Raw genomic sequence first — 19,030 nt, 5'->3', positions numbered from 1 at the left:
TTAAGTTCATTCAATATTTGTTATTTATTTAAAACCAAAAAGTTAGCTAGTTCGCTGTTTCATATTTCTTGTCAGATAATTACTCATAATGGTCATGTTAACATTCCAAATATTTACGCAGTATGGTTCACCAGCTAAATTTAAGTGTATATGGGTTTATAGCCAGAGGAATGCAGATTATCAGCTGATAGCACAAACAAATTACTGTGCGAGTTTTAAAAGATGTTGTTTTATTTATGATTATAACAAAATCTAAGAAAGATGAATTAGTCATTTAACAGTGGTCCAACTGCACGATGTTAGTAACATTTCGCGAATATGTTATCTTAACACTGCTGTTATTGCTTACACAAAATAGCCGCATAGACTGTGGCCGAAGCAGTAGCGAAATTTCATTGTTTACGAGTGTTTCGCTATCCGCTCCGAGACGTCCCTTCGAAAGCATGGCACAGGCGCGAGTCGCAACAACAACCTCTTTGAACGACACAATGACGGCCAAGACAAGTGAGTGAATTGGGCAATTGCTACGACCCGTGGTCCAAAGTGTGATACCAACAGCCAGACAACCAGCGATTTCACCAGCGTTTATGAACCAGCTGTGATTAGCTAACTAGCAAATCCAGCAACAAAAAATATAGCAGACAAACCTGTTGTTACATTAACATATGCTTGCTCATGCGAAACTTTCATTTGATATTTTCAGACGGTTCAATGCCAACGTTGGGCGAAAACAGCTGGGAGGAATTCTCCATTGATGTGCCCTGGGGCACTGTTACAGGTATGTCGTTGAGCAAAAGCTTCATCATTTCATTCTAACGCTCAATATGGCTATGCTGAGTCACTGGAAATCAGCTTATCTGCGCACACACGATTCATAGACGCACGCTTCCTATGGCTGCGATTGTGGATTATTTGAATAGCAAGCACAGCAACAACAACAATAGTGTAACAACAAGTATCGTGGAACAACAACATGCTGCGCGTGTTCAAGTCTACCCGATGAGATATTACCCTGTAGTGATAGACTATGTTCTTATAGATTTCTTCAAATATTATGGCTCTAATAGATTACTCAAATATCAGAGATGTGTAAATTTCAACTGTATTCATTATAATCAGCTGATTAGCAACCATATCACATTTCCGCCTTAGACAGAGTCAAGGAATTTCTTAAACGACTCACGAGACTTTCTCATGTAAATTTACTATATAATTTAAAATATATACATATGTATATATGTAGATGCAATCTCTAATGACGTCTTATTTTACAGGCAAATGGTGGGGCTCACGGAATAGGCAACCGATTCTGGCGCTGCATGGCTGGCAAGATAACTGTGGCTCATTCGATAGACTCTGTCCACTGCTGCCGGCGGACGTTTCAGTGCTGGCCATTGACTTGCCGGGCCATGGACACTCGTCGCATTATCCTCAGGGCATGCAGTACTTCATCTTCTGGGATGGTATCTGCCTGATCCGGCGCATTGTGCGAAAGTACAATTGGAAGGACGTCACGCTGTTGGGTCACTCTTTGGGTGGCGCACTTACTTTCATGTATGCGGCCAGCTTTCCTAACGAGGTGTGCAAGCTGATCAATATCGATATTGCTGGACCAACGGTGAGGGGCGTTACCCGCATGGCCGAGGGCACCGGCAAGGCGTTGGACAAGTTTCTGGACTATGAGACGCTGCCGCAGAGTAAACAGCCCTGCTACTCTTATGAGGAAATGATCAAGCTAGTTTTGGATGCCTACGATGGATCCGTGGATGATGAATCTGTGCGGGTTTTGATGCGGCGTGGCATGAAGCCCAATCACGGTGGCTACCTCTTCTCCCGTGATCTGCGTCTCAAAGTTAGCCTGCTGGGCCTATTCACAAAAGAGCAGACGCTGGCCTATGCACGACAGATTCGTTGCAAAGTGCTCAACATTCGCGGAGTGCCGGGCATGAAGTTCGAAATGCCCGAATTTTATGCCGAGGTAATTGCAACACTTAAGCAACATGCTGAGCATGTGGTTTACGTGGAAGTGCCGGGCACACACCATCTGCACCTGGTGACGCCCGAACGAGTGGCGCCGCACATAAATCAATTTCTTTTAAATAAGTAATAGAAGGTAAATGTAAATACCCGATTTGTTCAGTTGCTTAGATTAACATTTAACGTAAAAAGTGAACATTTAACGTAAGTTGATCTTACGCATTGTGTTAATTCTAGAGCTAACGATTTTAATTAAGTAGAAGGCTTGTACTATAATAGTTAGATAATTATATATTTTATGATTTAACCAGTATTACAAAATTTAAACGTTGCTTTTGGTTACATTGCAAATATTTCATTTTTTGACAATTGGGCAACACTGATCACACAACGTTGCCTAGCAACCTTTTGTGTTTGTTTGGGTTCACTTTATTATTTTAATTACTCGAATTAGACGCATTGCACTATAATGGATTTAATAAAAGAAATAAATGAAAAGTATCAAGCACTGGAGGCTGAGATTGATAAGAAACTGGAAAAAGTGTAAGTGAAATTGAAATTACAATTTGAAATTTACATAGAATATTTGCCGGATGGCCAGTGAGTCTCTACTCTATAGATATTTTAGTCATTAAAGCAAGCATACAATTTGGCTATTTAAAAATTACGATTTTAGCTTTTTCTTTTTTTATACCCTGTGAGTACTACAGTTAATTTACTTTTTTCATTTGCTTTTATTTATATTTACGTTAAATAAAAATTTCGATAACTGCCGGTTAACAGTACTCAGAGTACAGAGTAACAGTACTCAATATGACCGACCCTCTAGTACACTTAATTACCGATAGATGTCGTTGTTTTTGCTCGCAGTGGCTTTAACGGATTTTCAAAAATATTTAACAATTGTGCAACTTACAGGCAGGCTGAGGAACTAAAATTAGAACGTCAAAGCGAGAAATTGGCGGAGAAGGCAACAGCCACACAGTCGCACAAAATCTTATCCTACGAAGAAGCATTACAGAGAAATGCGAATACTCTAAAGGTGATTTCATTTTCAATACATGAAATCGATTTAAGTAAATTAATATTTGAATATTGTTTCGTCTTACAGTCATTAGAAATAGCAAAGGCCCGTTTACGCTCACGTTCTACGTATTCGCCTGTCGAAAAGCTGATGCAGCGTGCTCTAGAGAACTATAAAAATGAATTGGCGAGCCTCAACAAACAAGAGCACAAAAACACAGGCAACAGCAAACCAAAGAAACAGGAGCTGGCCGGTCAAGCAAATGTGGGCGATGATGACGCAAAAGAGGAGGAAAATCTATACGACCTGATCATGCATGATGTGTTGGAGGCCAGCAGCAAAAGCTACACAGCAACTGGCGAAAGTCGTCGCAATTGACAATTTCATGCAATTCTACTAGTCAAGGCAAGACGTGTCGCTCGAGCAACTGGAGTTTAGCAGAAAAAAATTCAATTCACAAGCTGAATAAATAGACACCAACCAAATGTACACACATGACAAAATGCGAGCTGTATACTTTTTCCCCACTGTCAACAAGAACCCAAAACGAATAAACATCCAGTGCAGCCAGTGACAGGTGTATCCAATGGGAAAGCACCACACAAGATCTAACCAAAAGCTGGCAATCCTATCACAACTAACTAAATTGTATCTCAATTTACTAAATGTAAGTTGTGTGGCATGTTTGTCGGTATCTCAAAGCACGATGCTAACAAGATGCCAACAGCAGCAACAACAACGACAACAACAACAACTCAAGAGAAGAGCAAACACATTACCAAATTGTAATCGAAATTAGTTGGCAAATATGTGGTGTTGCAACTGCTGCATGACCCAATGCTATCGACTCACAGATCGAGCATGATTGATATCCAGTGTCAAGGGACAGGCAGGGAGACTGACAGACTGATAGATCGATGGACATTTGGACAGACAGCTAAGAGACAGTCTATGGCAATCGATGTTAGTATAAATCAATTAATGACACTACGGGTCTTGCAAACATCAAAGAAAATTATGAGGTTTTTCTCCATATACAAAAAATAAAAAATAAAAAGAAGAAGAGGAGGAGAACATGACATGTTCGTTGATAAAGCCACTGAAAAGAAGAGAACACTCGTATCTGCTCTATACCAATGCAAACGTGTCTTCAATACTTGCTTGTTGCCGTCATATGTATGTCGAGCAAATAGCAAACAACAATTTGAGTTGAAGTCATTTGTGTTATGAAGCAGCACACACGCACACAGATACACACACCTGCGCACTCGCACACCCGCACAGTTACTCAGGTATATATGTAGATATAAAGCAACTACCTGCTGCGGCTGCTGATAAGACGAGCTCTCCCGTCTCGAAATCTATTGAGACAAATTGTAATGCACACATGCGACATACAAAACAGTTCAAACTTGTCGTTAACGACATTTCCATTTCATTTTCCGACGTCAAGATCAGACAAGTGCAGCTACGCCCAATGGAAAATGCTTCAATTACCCATGGAGCACCTTAACATGATTGGACCTAAGTGACATTGTCATTAGTTTTATGCAGGAGACTTTGAAGGTTCGTTATGATTGTAAGTGGGACACTCATACAGGTACATATATGTCTGTTATGTTATGCGGAGTTTATTTTTGCAAAATTTGTAATTTACATATATTTAATTTTAACTTGGGTCGCCTTGGAATGAAAGATTTGCTATATAGCTTTACCCCCAGGCCATAAGAGCTATCTCTACGAGGGTTGCTTAAACTAGTTTTCGAGTGAAAGTTAATCAATGAGCATACCGGCTGTTAATAGACGAATGGTTGTACAATCCCTTCGACCTTAAAGAGTTTACCTTAATACTAGGATTACAGAAATTTGAAAAGTGAACAATAAAATAAAATCATTTTGAGCTGATTCATAATAATAAATATATAAGTTGAGATATGATAAATAGTACATATGAATAAAATATATTTTACCATTGTATATAAACTATATTATGCCTAAGTTTATTTTATGATTTATTTATTTATTTTATTTTTGTTTTGTCTATAAGACATTTACTGAAAAAATTGGCTTTTATTTCTACTATTGTAATCATGGTGTTTTTTGCTTACTGTATATTTTTCCCCAAATAAAATATTAATTTTTTTTTTTGCTTAACATTTCCTCAACAAAAAAATAATAATAAATAAAAAAAGTAATAAAATAAACATACAAAATTGGTAAAAGGTGTAATATATATTATACCATAATTCTTAATTTTTTTTCTTATTTTAAGTGAGCTGTGTTCTCAGCAGCATGACAGATTCGCTGACATGTCAGTGAGCATATCAGGCTGACATGGCAACTAGAGTGAGCTACTACTGATCGAGGACTGCATTTCCAGCTGGGTATCGTTAACTTAATAGTCAATACACACACACACACACAGGTATCGCCCGCACACTTGTACACTCTGTCGTATTGCTATCTACAAACAAAAAATATATATAAAAAATTACCCACTTTTGTCCCACATTTATGCGTTCAATATTTCATATTTATTTGCTTTCTGTCTTGGCTACACACACACAGAACTCCTCCTCCTCCTTCCATCTGCACAGGTGCGCATATGTGTGCGTGTGTGTGCGCGCTTGTGCCTGTCTGTGTGCTCCAGCTCTTGCAATTCATATCAGCCCAGGGAGCATTCGCTCGGTTCGAGCGATCGACAACTTCGTGGCCCGCCAAGCAGCGTTGACGTTTTAAATTTCATCGACAAATCCAACGTTTCAGTTACGTTTCGATACGCGACAAGTGTATAGTGCCACGCGCTGCCCAGGTGCGATCGTTAGAGGAGTTACGATCCAATCCCAATCAATGGACACTTTGAGTGCGATCAGACGGTGCGGCATTTTCCTGTTCAGTGTGTGCTCCTGCGGGGCTGCGAATTACTTGGGCCAAGGGAATGCAAACTGTTCGAAAAGCATTGCAAAAAGTTTGTTCGTTTGGCTTAAGTTATTTTCATGCCCGATAAAACGCCACGTGGTGGGCCACCTGCGACCACCTGGCCAGGTGTCTCTATTATATATGTGTGTGTGTATGTGTGCTGAATAGAACGTAACTAACTAATTTGCACCGTTAAGTTCAAATCGTTTTTGACTATTTGTCAACGTCATCAACTGCCAAATCAAAATTCGATCGAGCAGCGAGCCCTAGGCTGGGTAACGTTTATTGGCACCTGAGCGAAGAATCGCTGTCAGAGATAAGCGAACCGTTACCTCCACAATCAATCACATACAAGTTGCACACAACTTGAGGCTTTCTCGCTCACTCCCTCTCTCTCTCTTCCATTGATAATGACACTGATACGCGATATATGCAAGCCAGTCAGCTCCTAATCTGAACATTAAACTGATTGCGCCGCCCGCATAGAATCTGAAGGAGCGAAAGAGAGAGGGAGAGCAGCTATAACTCTCTATCGATAATCTAGCAATAGCTATATATATATATATTGACGATCGAGTTGGGCTACTGTTTTAGTGAGCACTTTTATGGACAGCCATAGCATAGGCCATAAAGCTATTACCTTTATTGCTTTGCACGATATACACCCCCTAGCCATAGCCCTAACCCCTAACAGCGCCCGTCCCATCGGGCGAGTGTAAAATCTGATTTTTTTTTTTTTGTAGACGTGTCGTTGGCTGCTTTAAAGTCATTCGCCATGCCTGAGGTACGGTTGTAAGATTTATTTGGGTTGTATTGACGATAACGAGGCAGGGAATCTCGGGGCCCCTAAGCTAATGCATGTTCATCGACGACGTGGCTTGTCGTATATATGTATGTCGATATATGTGTAATACATACGAGTATATATGGGCGTGAGGGTTTTTAAACTGAAATGGAAACTGATAAGTGTGCAACGTACACAGAACCTTGCTCGAGTTATCAGCCCGAGTGACAAGCGGAAATTAAAGTTGAAATCGACACGATTACTTCATTAGCTGTAGTTCTGTGGCAGTGCCAGCCCTTCGTTTTTTGGAGGTGAGGTCGACAAGGTCAGTCCCCGGGGGGAGGGTTCAATGAACTATAAACAAGTGGATAGTTGAATTTATGATTACGATTTGCTTATTAATTGCCAAACAGATTCATAATTAAATGACTATTTTGGGACCTATCTACGGAGCCCTGCAGAGGCTCAGCCTCGTTGAGCCTTGTTGAAACACAATTACACGACGATCAGGTGCAAACGACAGACGAGGACGTGCCGATTCTATATATATATATATATATGTATATACATATAATCGACTACTCCCACTAGATGCGAATCGAGCAACTACTTCGATGTCATTTGCGTCGAGGAGGCGTGGGTGCCAAGAAACGTCAAAAGAAACGAAAATGAATTCCCTGTCCAAAAGAGAGCCCCAAGAAGGCTGTTGATGATGTTGATGATGATGATGACGACGATGACGATGAGTGGCCCCGAGCTTAGGGCCGTGTTGCTAGCTGGTAAATGCAAAAACTTTAGACAGGGAATCAATTGTTGCCTTGTTTTATTTCGCTGAAAGACACGCAACAACAATAGCCCAGGTAACTGGCTAATAATTTGGCTAGGAGGCGGGGGCGCTGGCGTCGGCGTCGGCGTAGCGTAAGGCCAACAACCGTGAAAAGCGCTTCAGGATGACAGTTATGGGTTACAAAGGCAAGGATTGAATCAAATAAATAAAGGCACAAGGTTCAGTTCAGTGCAGTCAAGAGCGGGTACGCTTCGGCCCAGAGGCCTATAGGGCTGTGTAAAGGGTCGTGGAAGGGTCCTTCGATGACGGGTTAACCTTACCATGTGTCCATGTCAAGTTTGCATGCGGCTGCAGGTAATTCTTCATTTCGCTTTACATAATCATAATAAATGTAGAAAGCCAATGAATGGCAAATCTATTAGCATATAACATCACATAAAACAGAGCTACACAAAGGCACAAAATGTCTGCGAGCTGAGTGAAGGAACGTATCAACGAATCAGTTGCATTGCAGCAGTTGAATCGCAATGAACATCTGGAAGGCTAAAGTGCTGACGGAGGTGCCATTCGGCCATGTGCTCATCCTTAGCGGCAAAGTCAAGCCGCATCCCAATAAGTAGGCAACAAATATTTTGCTAACTCTTCAATGTCGATGAGGTAAACGGAAATCTTTGCAGAATCTCGTTGGATTTGACGGACAATGTGAATGCTCAGAATGAAAGCGAAACGGTTTTCCTCAAAATCGAGGCCAATTTTCGCGAAGGTCAGATCATTCGCAGCATGTTCCAGCCAGGCGAGGGCTGGCAGCAGGAGGAGATCTCCAAGAATTGGAAGTGTGACGGACCCAAGAATCCGCTAGTGCCGGGTCAGTGCTTCACCTTTCGCGTAGCCGTACTGCAGCGCTGTTTCGAGATCTATGTGAATGACCAACTGTATCGTTCGTTCGAGTTCGTCAAATTTCCCAAGCAAATCAACTATGTGCGTGCCTATGGGGATTTCGAGAAGATCACTCAGTTCCATCATCGCATGCTGTTCCCCCTGGTGTTTCCTCGTAGCCTGATGTGCGTCGATCGTGTGGCCTTTCAGAGTGATGTACCCAGGCGCTACGAGACGGGCACCGTTGTGGCCATGGAGTGCATTGCCAAGGGTCCACCCACAACGGAGTTTTCCATTTGCTTCCAGTGCAACGATACGGGTCGCATGGTGCTCAAGTTTCATGTGAACTTCGATAGGACGACCGTATCGCGCTCCTATCAACGCGAGGACAACAGGTGGGTGCAAATATTCAATTCTATATTCAATATCTGAATCTCTCTGCTTATCCCTCGGCACAGCTATGCCCCTGACGACGAGGAAACTGAAGGCGAATTTCCGTTTGTGCGTGGCAAGCTCTTTAAGATCGCCTTTGGCATTGGCGATCGCTCGTTCCTCATTGCCGTCAATGGACAATATTTTACCTATTACAATTTTCCATTGCGTCCATTTTCCATTTCCACGCTCAAGTGTTTCACCAACGAATCGGGCGACTTTTCGGTCAGAAGCTTGGAATATCACTCGGATTCCCCATTGCTCTCGCGTGTTGAGAAATTGTCGATAATCTAAAGTGGAATTGTCGGATTTTGGAATCTCTCTAGTTGCAATCGTTGACATTATTTTTCGAATACACCAGTTAATTAGCTACCTGTAGTCTAGCATGTTTATTAAATAAATCTAATTCATTCAAGGGCAGACCTGGAGAGTATTATTATTTTCTTCAAACTTCCAAAGATATACGAAACGTGATCTCTGTGGTAACTATAAATGAGATTTTATAAACAAGTTGTTGACTAGAAATCCTTTATGCTACAAATGATAAAAATGATAAAGAGATACGGAAAATCAAACAGAGCTCTCTCTACGAGCTACATTAAATGTTTTGTTTTAAATATTAAAAAATACAACTTGATTTCTTGCTAATGGAGTTTATCCTAGCCATTAAGCTAGAATACATTAGAAGCAATAAATAATATTATAGCCATAGTATATATAGCCATATATGTATACCAGCTGTGAGCCAACAATAACCTATGTATACGAAACATTTGAATTATCGATAAACGATTAAATCAACTTTTTATTTATTTAGGTTCCTTTAGTTATTGCAAGGACCAGGCTTTATTAAACAATTGATTGCTTTTGCCGCCAGTCCCACTCTCTTTATAAACAATATATATATACCATATGGTATGGGCACTCTACTGTGATGCTGAGTGTGTGTGTGTGTTTGGCTAAACTTCGATGAAGTACAACTTATAGTTAGTCTTACGGTTAGTTTCGAGTTTTCATTTTGATAATAAAACACACATTTACACATCGAAACGGAGCTACAAACTAGGCTTTTAAGTAGTGCTAATTCCTTTCAAATTCTGTTCGTAGGTCAGGATCAACTATTCGTTCATATTGGATTACATTATGAAAGCAGTTTTCTTAAAAGTAACGGAATTCGCCCTTCTTTCCCAGGTGCTTGCTACGTATCATATCCGTGGCATCTGGCGAACGTTGATCCATGCTGGGATTGTCCTGCAGTAAAGGGAAATAACTGTTAAGTAACTGAGATATAGTTGGATTTAGAGATCCGTCTTACCACATTGCCTGGTGACATGTGACGTGACTTATTCGCTGCCACCTGCTGTTGTTGGCCATAGAACTGACCATTGCCGCCATCCCCGTCGCCATAATTAAAGGGCGTGACAATCGTGTGCGGCACATGGGCCACCTGGCCGCGTATATTGCGCGCCTTCCACCACTTCCGGGTGTCATCCAGAATCTAGAACACACCAAGTAAGTAAAAAAAAGGGGAATGTGATAAATAAAAGATGTTGAAAATACTTAGTACAAATAGATATATAGATATATGCAGAGATCTATAGATTTACCACTTTTGACACCAGTCTATAATATCTAATGGGGATTATTCAAAACTGGACAAGTTTGAAGTTGAGCAAATAAATATTAAAATAAAAAAATGGCGAGAAACTTTGTATAAGTAGATCTATAGATTGTTTTACCACTTGGAGTAATACTATATACTGCTTAAACGATATTATAAATTTCTTAAGATGATTTACGATCGTTTGAACTAAATTAGTTCTATAAATGCATTCACTTGAGGAAAATGCGTACGACGCACGAAAATGTTTGGCCCATAGATCAATTCGTAATATATCCCCGTACCTCTAAGTATTCACCGCGCATCACGCTCAGCTCCTTGTCATTGTTGGCGGTGCGTGGGTAGGTGACCAGAACAATTTTAGCGCCCGATGCCTGCAAATCCTCTAGCCAGGCTTCCAGCAGCTGATCCTCGGTAGCATTTGCATTGGCCACGCCACGTGCTGTGACGGCGGATATCTCGGAGACACCGCCACCAACGCCGCTCGCTCCATAGTTGCCGCCTGAGCTGCTCACGTTGCGGGAGTCGCGTGTGTGTAAATTCTGTAGCCCCGCTGTAATAGCGCTGAGTGTGGGTCCAGCAGTGGGACCATGACCAGCACCACTGGAGGAAATGCCACCACCGCCGCCGCCGCCGCTGCCACGCTCAATGGAGTCAAAGGAGAGCTCGCTGCGTGCATTGAAATCGGAGGCACTTATTGCACCGGATCGATCTCGTTCTCTTTCACGATCCCGATCGTTGCCATGGTGTATGGTGTACTTCTCACTGAGCGAGATGCCAATGCCATTCGTGTCGTAGTCATCGTAGCCACCGGTAGCGCCACGTCCATTCAGACCGGACAGGTGGCTGCCCGGACCCGGCTGTACGTCGAGCCGACGCTTGCTGACGTGCGTGGGCGATGTGGCCTCCAGTTCGTCAATGACTAAGTAATCGGGTGACCAGCCATCGAGGAAGACTGGATGATAGGAGCCAACATCTTCCTTCCACTGGTCGCGTGGTATGACCCAGGCATCGCCCAGGGAACGCCACAGCTCGGTCTCCTTGCTGGTGACGCAGTTGATTAGCAAATTGATGGCCTCTCGGGTGAGCAAGGGATTGACCACGCGAGACGGCAGCTGCGACTCGTAGTAGGTGTCGCTGGATGCCTCCACGATGAGAGCCAGTGGTGTGAATAGAAAATGCACCAGCTCCGGCGCATTGGGATCATGGATGTGCGCCTTCAACTTGGCCAGCAAATTGAATGAAAGCTTGAACTTTGCAAAGATATCCACAAATTCCTTTTCATGCGGCGGCCGGGTGCGCAACGTGAGGAGGCCTTCGCCAGGATCACGTTTCTTTGACTTGCGATTGCGACGACGTCGCTCCAGCTCTCTGGAGGCAGCCGCCGCGTGCTGCAGTCGCGCAATAAACTTCTCGATGTCATCGAAACAATGATTCAACACGGCCACATCCCGTTCGTATTTCTCGCTGGACGTGGAGCTTGTCTCGTCGCGATCATTGACGCAGCCATGTTCCGAGTCCGTTTCGCCATTGGGGCCAATGTCCACATCAGTGACAGCGCCAGCTCCAGAGCCTCGCATGCCATACTGATCCACGCTGCTGCGCTGATGCATATGATGCTGCACATGCAGATCCCGCTCCCTCTCCCTTTCCCTTTCCCGATCCCTGCCGCGCTCCCGATCCCGTTGATCACGCTGATGATGTTGCTCGATGCGACTGTGCGACGAGGAGGAGGATGTTTTGCTCATCATCATGGCGGCCATGCCGGAGCCGGAGGCGCCACTCGTATGCTGTGTGGGCGTGGCGCCACGCTGTTGTGTGATCATTTTACCGCTGCGCAACTGCTTCAAATCCTCCACTAGATGAACAGCAGAAACGCTTTGTGACTGGCGGAGGAAAAATTAAATTAAGTCAATTGCATGACTTTCTAAGGGTTCCGTGGATTACTCACCTGAAATATGTGCATTTCGGAACGTGAACCACCACCGCCCGAGACAATAAAGACCAGTATATTATTGTAAAGCTCCATGGCATCGTTAGATGTGAAGGCTGTTGGCTCCTGCACCAGCGAGGCGGGAAATCTCTCGATTATGTTCTGCTCATTAGAGGACATTCGTTAATAAAGTTTATCGCTAGCTTCAGTTCCATTTACCTACCCCCGTCTCGTAATCCATAATGAGCACCCATTGATAGTCCAAGCAGAGCTGCATCTTCTGCGACCAAATGCCCGTTGTCTTCTCCAGCTGCAGCAGGCGACGCATACCGTCCGCTGGATACACAATGCCCGACTCCTTGTTCACGGTGAATGTGGCCAGGTGCTCGAGCAGATATGTGGGCTTATCATGCAAGTCCATGCCATCCAATCGCTCTCGTTCCTCGCCGCCGCTGCGATCGTCGCCGGAGTAATCGCCGCCAGCACCACCATGGGCGCCTCCACTGCTATTGCCGGCGCTGCCGCCACCATTTGAATGATGATTGACCATCTCGGCAATGGTGAATGTGAATGTTTATCCGGACTCACTTGCTGAAAGTGAAAATGTCGGAATTTACTATAAGCATCCACATTAGCCCGTCAGTCAGCCAGTCAAATAGCTGGCTTGTGGCTTTAAATATTGCGCAGTGGTTGCGGCTCTGACTCAGGCCACATTCCATGCTCAACGCAAGGTACAAACGCCACAAGTACAAATGTTAAAACAGGTGTAAGCGACTACACAATACTCTACTACACGTGAAAGGCATTCAAAAAGTCTGCTTGTAATATATTTAAATTGCTGTAAACGCAAAGATCGTGCCCCTAAAACAAATAGTGGCTTGGTTTTAAATAAATTATTTATAATGCTCACTCACAAACTCCCGCATCTGTCGTTTTTTTTAAATTGGTAATCCAATTTTTTCTTTATTAAAAAAAAAAATTATTCAATTCATTAGAAAAGATTAGACAAACGAAAACCAAAATACTCCACTCGTAAAATGCAAACAGCGTATATGTAGCCATTCTCAAACTTTAACATTTCGTTCGCAGTCGCGCAGCTTTGGAATTTTAAAATCGCGCTTCCCCGTCCCATCTCTCCCCGCAGTCAAAGCTCAAAAGCTGAGCCCAGCTGTCAGTTTGCCAGTTGTATAGAATCTACCTGTTTGTCTATGTGGCCTCTGGCAACCTTACCGCTCCCCCTCTTCCACTCTCTTTCGCTGTTGCGCTCAACAGTTTGCCAAATTGCAAAGAGCACGAAACAGACCGCTCTCTCGCCTGCACGCACACACACACACACTCACACACACAAACCCATACACATTGGCAAACAGCCGCTCCCTCGACTTAAGTGACAGCAACTACTTAGGCGTGTGCCGACGGCGACTGCGCCGGATGCCCAGTAACAGGCGATCACATACATAGCTATACACACATGTGTATAGTTATATACATATGTGTGTGGGAATTTATAATTTGAATGTTAGAGTCAAACTATATAGATATGTATGTTATACTTGGCTTATTTATATTCTCGCATACCAAATTGCATCATCGGCAAGGTATGTATGTTGATACACACATATGTAGTTTGTTTTTGTTTTTCCTTTGGTTGACAGATTTACAGCAGAAGTTATGCTTAGGGCAAAGACAACGTTGACGAATGGGGGTCATAAAAAATTATCACACCTAACTAACAAAAGTGTCCACATCATAATGAAGTAAGTAGTATACTCGCCCTACTACCATTAATAATCTTATTTCGATTGCTGTATGTGTGGCGGTAGCGTCGTAAAGGCACGGTAATATCGTAACGGTCGACCGGCCGGCTAGGCAGCCATTCATTAAGTACAGATAATTAATTAAGTCGTGATAAGCAACTGTTTTGATAGTAGGAAAAGTCATTCGTCTTAGTTACCAAGACGTTGGAATTAAAATTTGAACATCAAAATATATACACACTTAATGTACTTACTTACTTATATGTATGGTATGAACGTTTGTATATATATGTATATATATATGTACATATGTATGTATGTATGCATGTGAATGGCTTAAGCTGCATCCCCCTGCCAGTGTATGTATGAATAATAACACAGATAAGCGGCGTTGCCTGACTTACATATATATGTATGTATTATTTTTCAGTGCTTCTCAGTTTTTTTGTTTATCTAAAAAACATTCCAATGGAGCAGACAAATGGCAAAACAACAAACGTTTTTGTTATTGCTAAGTGTGCTTTAGATATTGTTGCTGTTGTTGCTGTTATTGTTGTTGTTTATTGTTGTTTTTGTTGGTGTGCCCCTGTGAAAAACCAGCTTGTGAACAAGTGAGACTCTCGGCTCAGTTACAAATGGGGAGACATCGACACCGACACCCCAAGCAAGTACACTATCGCCATCCCATTCATACACATGCGCATGCGTGACCACCGCTTGCCAGGTGCGCCGAGAGTGAGACTCTCGGCTCTCCTACTTGAATTCTGCTTGAGCGTATATGTGTGTGTGCTTGTGTGTGTTTGTCTTTTTGTTTGTGTGCGCTTTAAAAAGGTAACTCGGATTTGTCCCCGCTGCGTCTGCTGCAACTTTACTTTTTGACGACCGCATTTTTTAGCTTTCTTTTCCACCTGTTTTTCTCTTGCTCTGTTGATATTTTTTATGATTTTTTCCACAAGCACTCACACAAGTGGCCGCTTACTGTTAGGTACACATATGTAAAAATACGAATACCTTTCTGTATATATATATAGAGAGGTATACATGAGTGTGTGTCTGTATCGTACATAGCATGGGCAATAACACCAACCAAAGGTAGAGGTATGCACACAAACTGGGAGCGGCGGCAGGTTTCTCGTATTGATTTTCAATGCTTTTGTTCAATTCATTCACTAATTCATAGAGACCTGCGCTATCTGTTACCTAAATACATACATACATGTACAAATGTACGTGTGTATTTATATACATATTCTAATTGACCGCTTTATTTAATTGTTTATCTGATATGCAGACATGTTAATATTTATTGAATGCGGCATGTCAAGAGTGTACATATTTCTTACACTTTTTATTACTTTTCTCTATTTTTTTATATTTTTTATTTTTCTCATAAAAAGGTAAAAGTTCACATATTCAACATTTTTTAGTTTTATATAGTTTTACTTTATCGTTTGAATATGATTGAGTATTAAACTAATTGACAGCATTTAAAGGTATTCGATATGCAAATTTGTTATTTAAGTGTGTGCATATATATGTGTACATATGTCGCACCTGTAAATACACACACGCATAGACCTCTGCCTTGTTAACATTTATCAACAACTAATGCGCACACACACATTCTACATCCAAATATAACACATCTTCCCTCTCTCACTCTCATATTAGCGCATTCTTTTGCTAATTAGCACGAATTTCGAATTTTTGTTGTCACGTTCGATACGAATATTTTTTAACTGGTTTTTTCTCTTTAAAATATTTGATTGTGTTAGGCAGGGCATGCTTAACGCCTTTCATCCATTAAACACTTCACAGACATTAACGCTGGCTTATTATTTTCATTAAAAAAAACACACACACACATACACGTAAAAGCTAACTGTAATTGGGCTTGCGCTTTTATCTAATTTCTTTCTTTCACACTTGACATCTATCTCCCTCCCTCCACACTTCCAATCTCAGCTTAAGAGAGCCGCTCGTCCACAACTTTTTGTTTTCTTTATTTTTTTTACCTGCCGTTTACTTGTTGTGCTTTTGATTCTCGTCCGCCTTCCTTCTATTTTGGCTTTCCACTTTCGTTCGTTCTTCTCAATTTTTACAACACTTTTTTATATTAATCCAAACTTGCTTTTCGGCTTATATATACGCAACTGTGTGCGTAGTTTAAACACTGATTTAATTATTATTTCACACTCCTTGTTTGGAAATTATATGGAAAATAAAGGAAATATGTTTTTGCCGCAATGTCGCCGTAATTGTAGTCATTTATAAAGTACACGCGTTGTCCGCTGTGGCCGCGTTTAGTACGTCAGGCCAGACCAAAATCAAGATACTAACTTGGCTAACTCAACACGGCTAGCTCTAGCTCCGTTAGCCAGAGCCACAAGAGCTAAGCCTCAAAGTATCAGTCGTTATGCTGAGAGCGCAACAGTGAGCGATGGCATTCAGAGAGCGAGAGCGCCAGCGTTGCCACCTGGGAAATCTAATTTATTGAAAATATAAGTACGTTATAAGTACTCAGCTTATAAAATATTATTATTAATATTTAAATTTAAGCACTAACCACTGGTAAGTGATTTAAGTTTGTCATCTATTCGCAAGTCCGTAAATTTTTATTTCATTTGCAGATGGCATTCGTGATCAGCGTTATTAAGTATATGCACATTTCTTTAAATATTATTTTAAAGCTGCACAAGCTGTTAAACTCTTAATATATTTATTCCATATATTATACACATATATGTAAATATTTAAATGTGTAAATATAATAATAAATATAATAAAAATGCCCTTCTTATTCCACCTATTCCAGATAAAATATAAATTTTAAGCAATTGGTCAATTAGAATAATTAACGTTATTTTTATTGTTTTTCTAAAATGGTTATAGCTTAGAACCTAATTTAAGGACTTTGCAGATCAACTTCTCTCTTTTTTTTTATTCGCTTTCATTAACTTGGCTTTCAGAGCCTGCACATCAACTTTATTGTCCTTAGCAGCGCGCTTGCGAGATGGACCGGGCGTATCCTCGGTTGGTGGTACAAAGTCCTTGTTGCGACGCTCGTCCTGTTTCTTGGCTGCCTCTGCTTGTTTGGCAGTGCGTTCCTGTTGTCTCTTGGCCTGCTTTTGCTCCTTGTTGAGAAAGTATTCGCCAGTGGCCAGCTGCTTGTCGATCTTGCTCTCTGGCTGTTGGGGCGGGAATGGTGTGTACTCCTTTTTGGGCTTCTTGTTCTTGGGCTGCTTGCGTTTACTAATGTTCTTGTTCTTGAACTTGGGCAAAAAGCGTGACCAATCCTCACCGGCAAGCTTGGGATCCTTCATTAATTCGCGTTTGATCATCAGAGCTTTGATATTATAAATGGGATGCACATTGTTCATGGTGTCCAGTACAATGTCGCGCACCTGCTGCAGTCCCTTGTAAGGACCGAGAGCCGAGACTGTATTGCCTTGTACCAGGACATAGCAATCGGTGAGCAGCTCAATGGACTTTAGAGTGGCACCATTGGGACCAATGAGGCGCTGACGCCGTTTCACGAATTTCTCCTTTTTGTGCACCAAATTACCAATTTTAATGATATCACACCCGGTGTCGTCCTGCAGGACACGCTTCGCTTGCTCGAAGGGCACGCTGCGTGCCATCAGTTTGATCATGTCACGGGATTTAATGATGATATATGGGTCCCATGTCTTGCGTGTCGTCTTCACCACCATGCTGCCCTCTATCAGATCCAGTTCGGCCTTGAGATGATGCTCGGCCAAACATTGTTCCACTAGAGGCCAAACTTCCTTTAAATATTTCTCACGGTATTTTGGAAAGAGCGTGGCAAAGGAGCTCTCCTCAACCAGACCATGTGGATTGTCTTCGGGCTTAAATGCGGGTATCTTCAATGACCACGCATTGTCCACAGGCTCCGTGGTTTGGTTTGTGGGTCCCTCACTTTCATTGTCGCTCATATTTTGAGTTCAGCAAAAAACCTTTTTAAATGGAATTTGATTTCAGAAACTTGGCCGTGCACGTTTGTTTTGAACAGCTGCCTATCAAGAGTGCCCGTATAACAATAATCGATAGCATCTACTTTCAAAGTTGTTTGGATGAGTCTCATCTCATCCGATGAAATAGCATTAAAATACCTTTCATTTGATTCTTAACTCGTGTAAATTTCTTTGCATTGTAAATAAAATAAGCTGTTGGTTTTTTATTCCCAATAATTTGTGACGTCGCGGCGCAGTGCCAAAACTTATCGAGCTTCGGCCCATTTTAAAAATATCGATAGATTCTGAAACAAGGTGTGTCGAATGAAATTTGTCCATTCCGTTTTCATTCTATTGTTGCTTTTGGGTGAGTTTGGTCGATGTAATTTTTGTTGAGGAACGGACTTTCACTTTCGCATATAACTTGAGACGCAATAAATTGATGAAATCCATCGACATTAAAAATGAGAGAATTCAGTAGACAAACAATTAAATTGAATTAATTATTGGTAGGCATTGTAAAAATTTCATCAATATACATACGTAAAGAGCAAAGTGTGTCGGAATAAAAGCAAAGAAAAACACTTGGGGGAGTGGTCGTGACGTGCAAAATTTGCATAAAGTTGATTTAATTTGGTAGTTCTCTCATTTCAAGTGGAAAACATTGGTATTGTATCGTTATAATATATATTTTTTCGCATATTGCGTATTAGTGATCAATTTAGTGAAAAATCAATATGGCGTCGCAGCGTCTACGTGGCTCGTTACGGCGCTGCCAACTTTCTCTAATTAAGACTATCGAGAAACAAAAATTTGTTTGCAGCTAGGAGGCTTCAACAAACAAATCAAGCGCGTGTTAAATACAATCATTCCAATAACAACTGGTATAGAAGAATATTTCAGTATATATACAAAATATATAAATTTTTTTTCGAGCGAATGGTTA

The 19,030-nt window shown here is 41.7% G+C and overlaps 5 protein-coding genes across 5 annotated transcripts; 3 read left to right on the top strand and 2 right to left on the bottom strand.

Moving 5' to 3' along the window:
• Positions 1-207: 207 nt before the first annotated feature.
• On the top strand, positions 208-2,290 carry LOC6577661 (probable serine hydrolase). The gene is made up of 3 exons (XM_002003575.4): positions 208-504; positions 704-778; positions 1,275-2,290. The coding sequence occupies exons 1-3, from the start codon at positions 297-299 to the stop codon at positions 2,105-2,107; spliced, it is 1,116 nt and encodes a 371-aa protein (XP_002003611.4). The 5' UTR covers positions 208-296; the 3' UTR covers positions 2,108-2,290.
• Positions 2,291-2,393: 103 nt separating this feature from the next.
• On the top strand, positions 2,394-3,642 carry LOC6577660. The gene is made up of 3 exons (XM_002003574.4): positions 2,394-2,520; positions 2,896-3,019; positions 3,089-3,642. The coding sequence occupies exons 1-3, from the start codon at positions 2,447-2,449 to the stop codon at positions 3,377-3,379; spliced, it is 489 nt and encodes a 162-aa protein (XP_002003610.1). The 5' UTR covers positions 2,394-2,446; the 3' UTR covers positions 3,380-3,642.
• Positions 3,643-5,848: 2,206 nt separating this feature from the next.
• LOC6577659 lies at positions 5,849-9,219 on the top strand. Its single transcript, XM_032729247.2, has 4 exons — positions 5,849-7,845; positions 7,914-8,107; positions 8,169-8,762; positions 8,826-9,219. The coding sequence occupies exons 2-4, from the start codon at positions 8,019-8,021 to the stop codon at positions 9,091-9,093; spliced, it is 951 nt and encodes a 316-aa protein (XP_032585138.2). The 5' UTR covers positions 5,849-7,845; positions 7,914-8,018; the 3' UTR covers positions 9,094-9,219.
• A 358-nt stretch (positions 9,220-9,577) lies between these two features.
• On the bottom strand, positions 9,578-16,545 carry LOC6577658 (epidermal growth factor receptor kinase substrate 8-like protein 1). The gene is made up of 6 exons (XM_015165781.3): positions 16,126-16,545; positions 12,577-12,944; positions 12,372-12,515; positions 10,705-12,306; positions 10,115-10,297; positions 9,578-10,050 (listed from the first exon to the last, which is right to left on the bottom strand). Exons 2-6 carry the CDS (start codon positions 12,901-12,903, stop codon positions 9,958-9,960), a joined length of 2,349 nt encoding a protein of 782 aa, XP_015021267.2. The 5' UTR covers positions 12,904-12,944; positions 16,126-16,545; the 3' UTR covers positions 9,578-9,957.
• A 410-nt stretch (positions 16,546-16,955) lies between these two features.
• On the bottom strand, positions 16,956-18,173 carry LOC6577657 (KRR1 small subunit processome component homolog). The gene has a single exon (XM_002003571.4). It carries the CDS (start codon positions 18,064-18,066, stop codon positions 17,032-17,034), a length of 1,035 nt encoding a protein of 344 aa, XP_002003607.2. The 5' UTR covers positions 18,067-18,173; the 3' UTR covers positions 16,956-17,031.
• Between the last annotated feature and the right edge of the window lie 857 nt (positions 18,174-19,030).

Source organism: Drosophila mojavensis, unplaced genomic scaffold (genome assembly GCF_018153725.1).
Source record: "Drosophila mojavensis isolate 15081-1352.22 unplaced genomic scaffold, ASM1815372v1 contig_36, whole genome shotgun sequence".
In the NCBI taxonomy this organism is placed as follows: domain Eukaryota; kingdom Metazoa; phylum Arthropoda; class Insecta; order Diptera; family Drosophilidae; genus Drosophila; species Drosophila mojavensis.
This window is presented reverse-complemented; position numbering and strand designations above follow the sequence as displayed.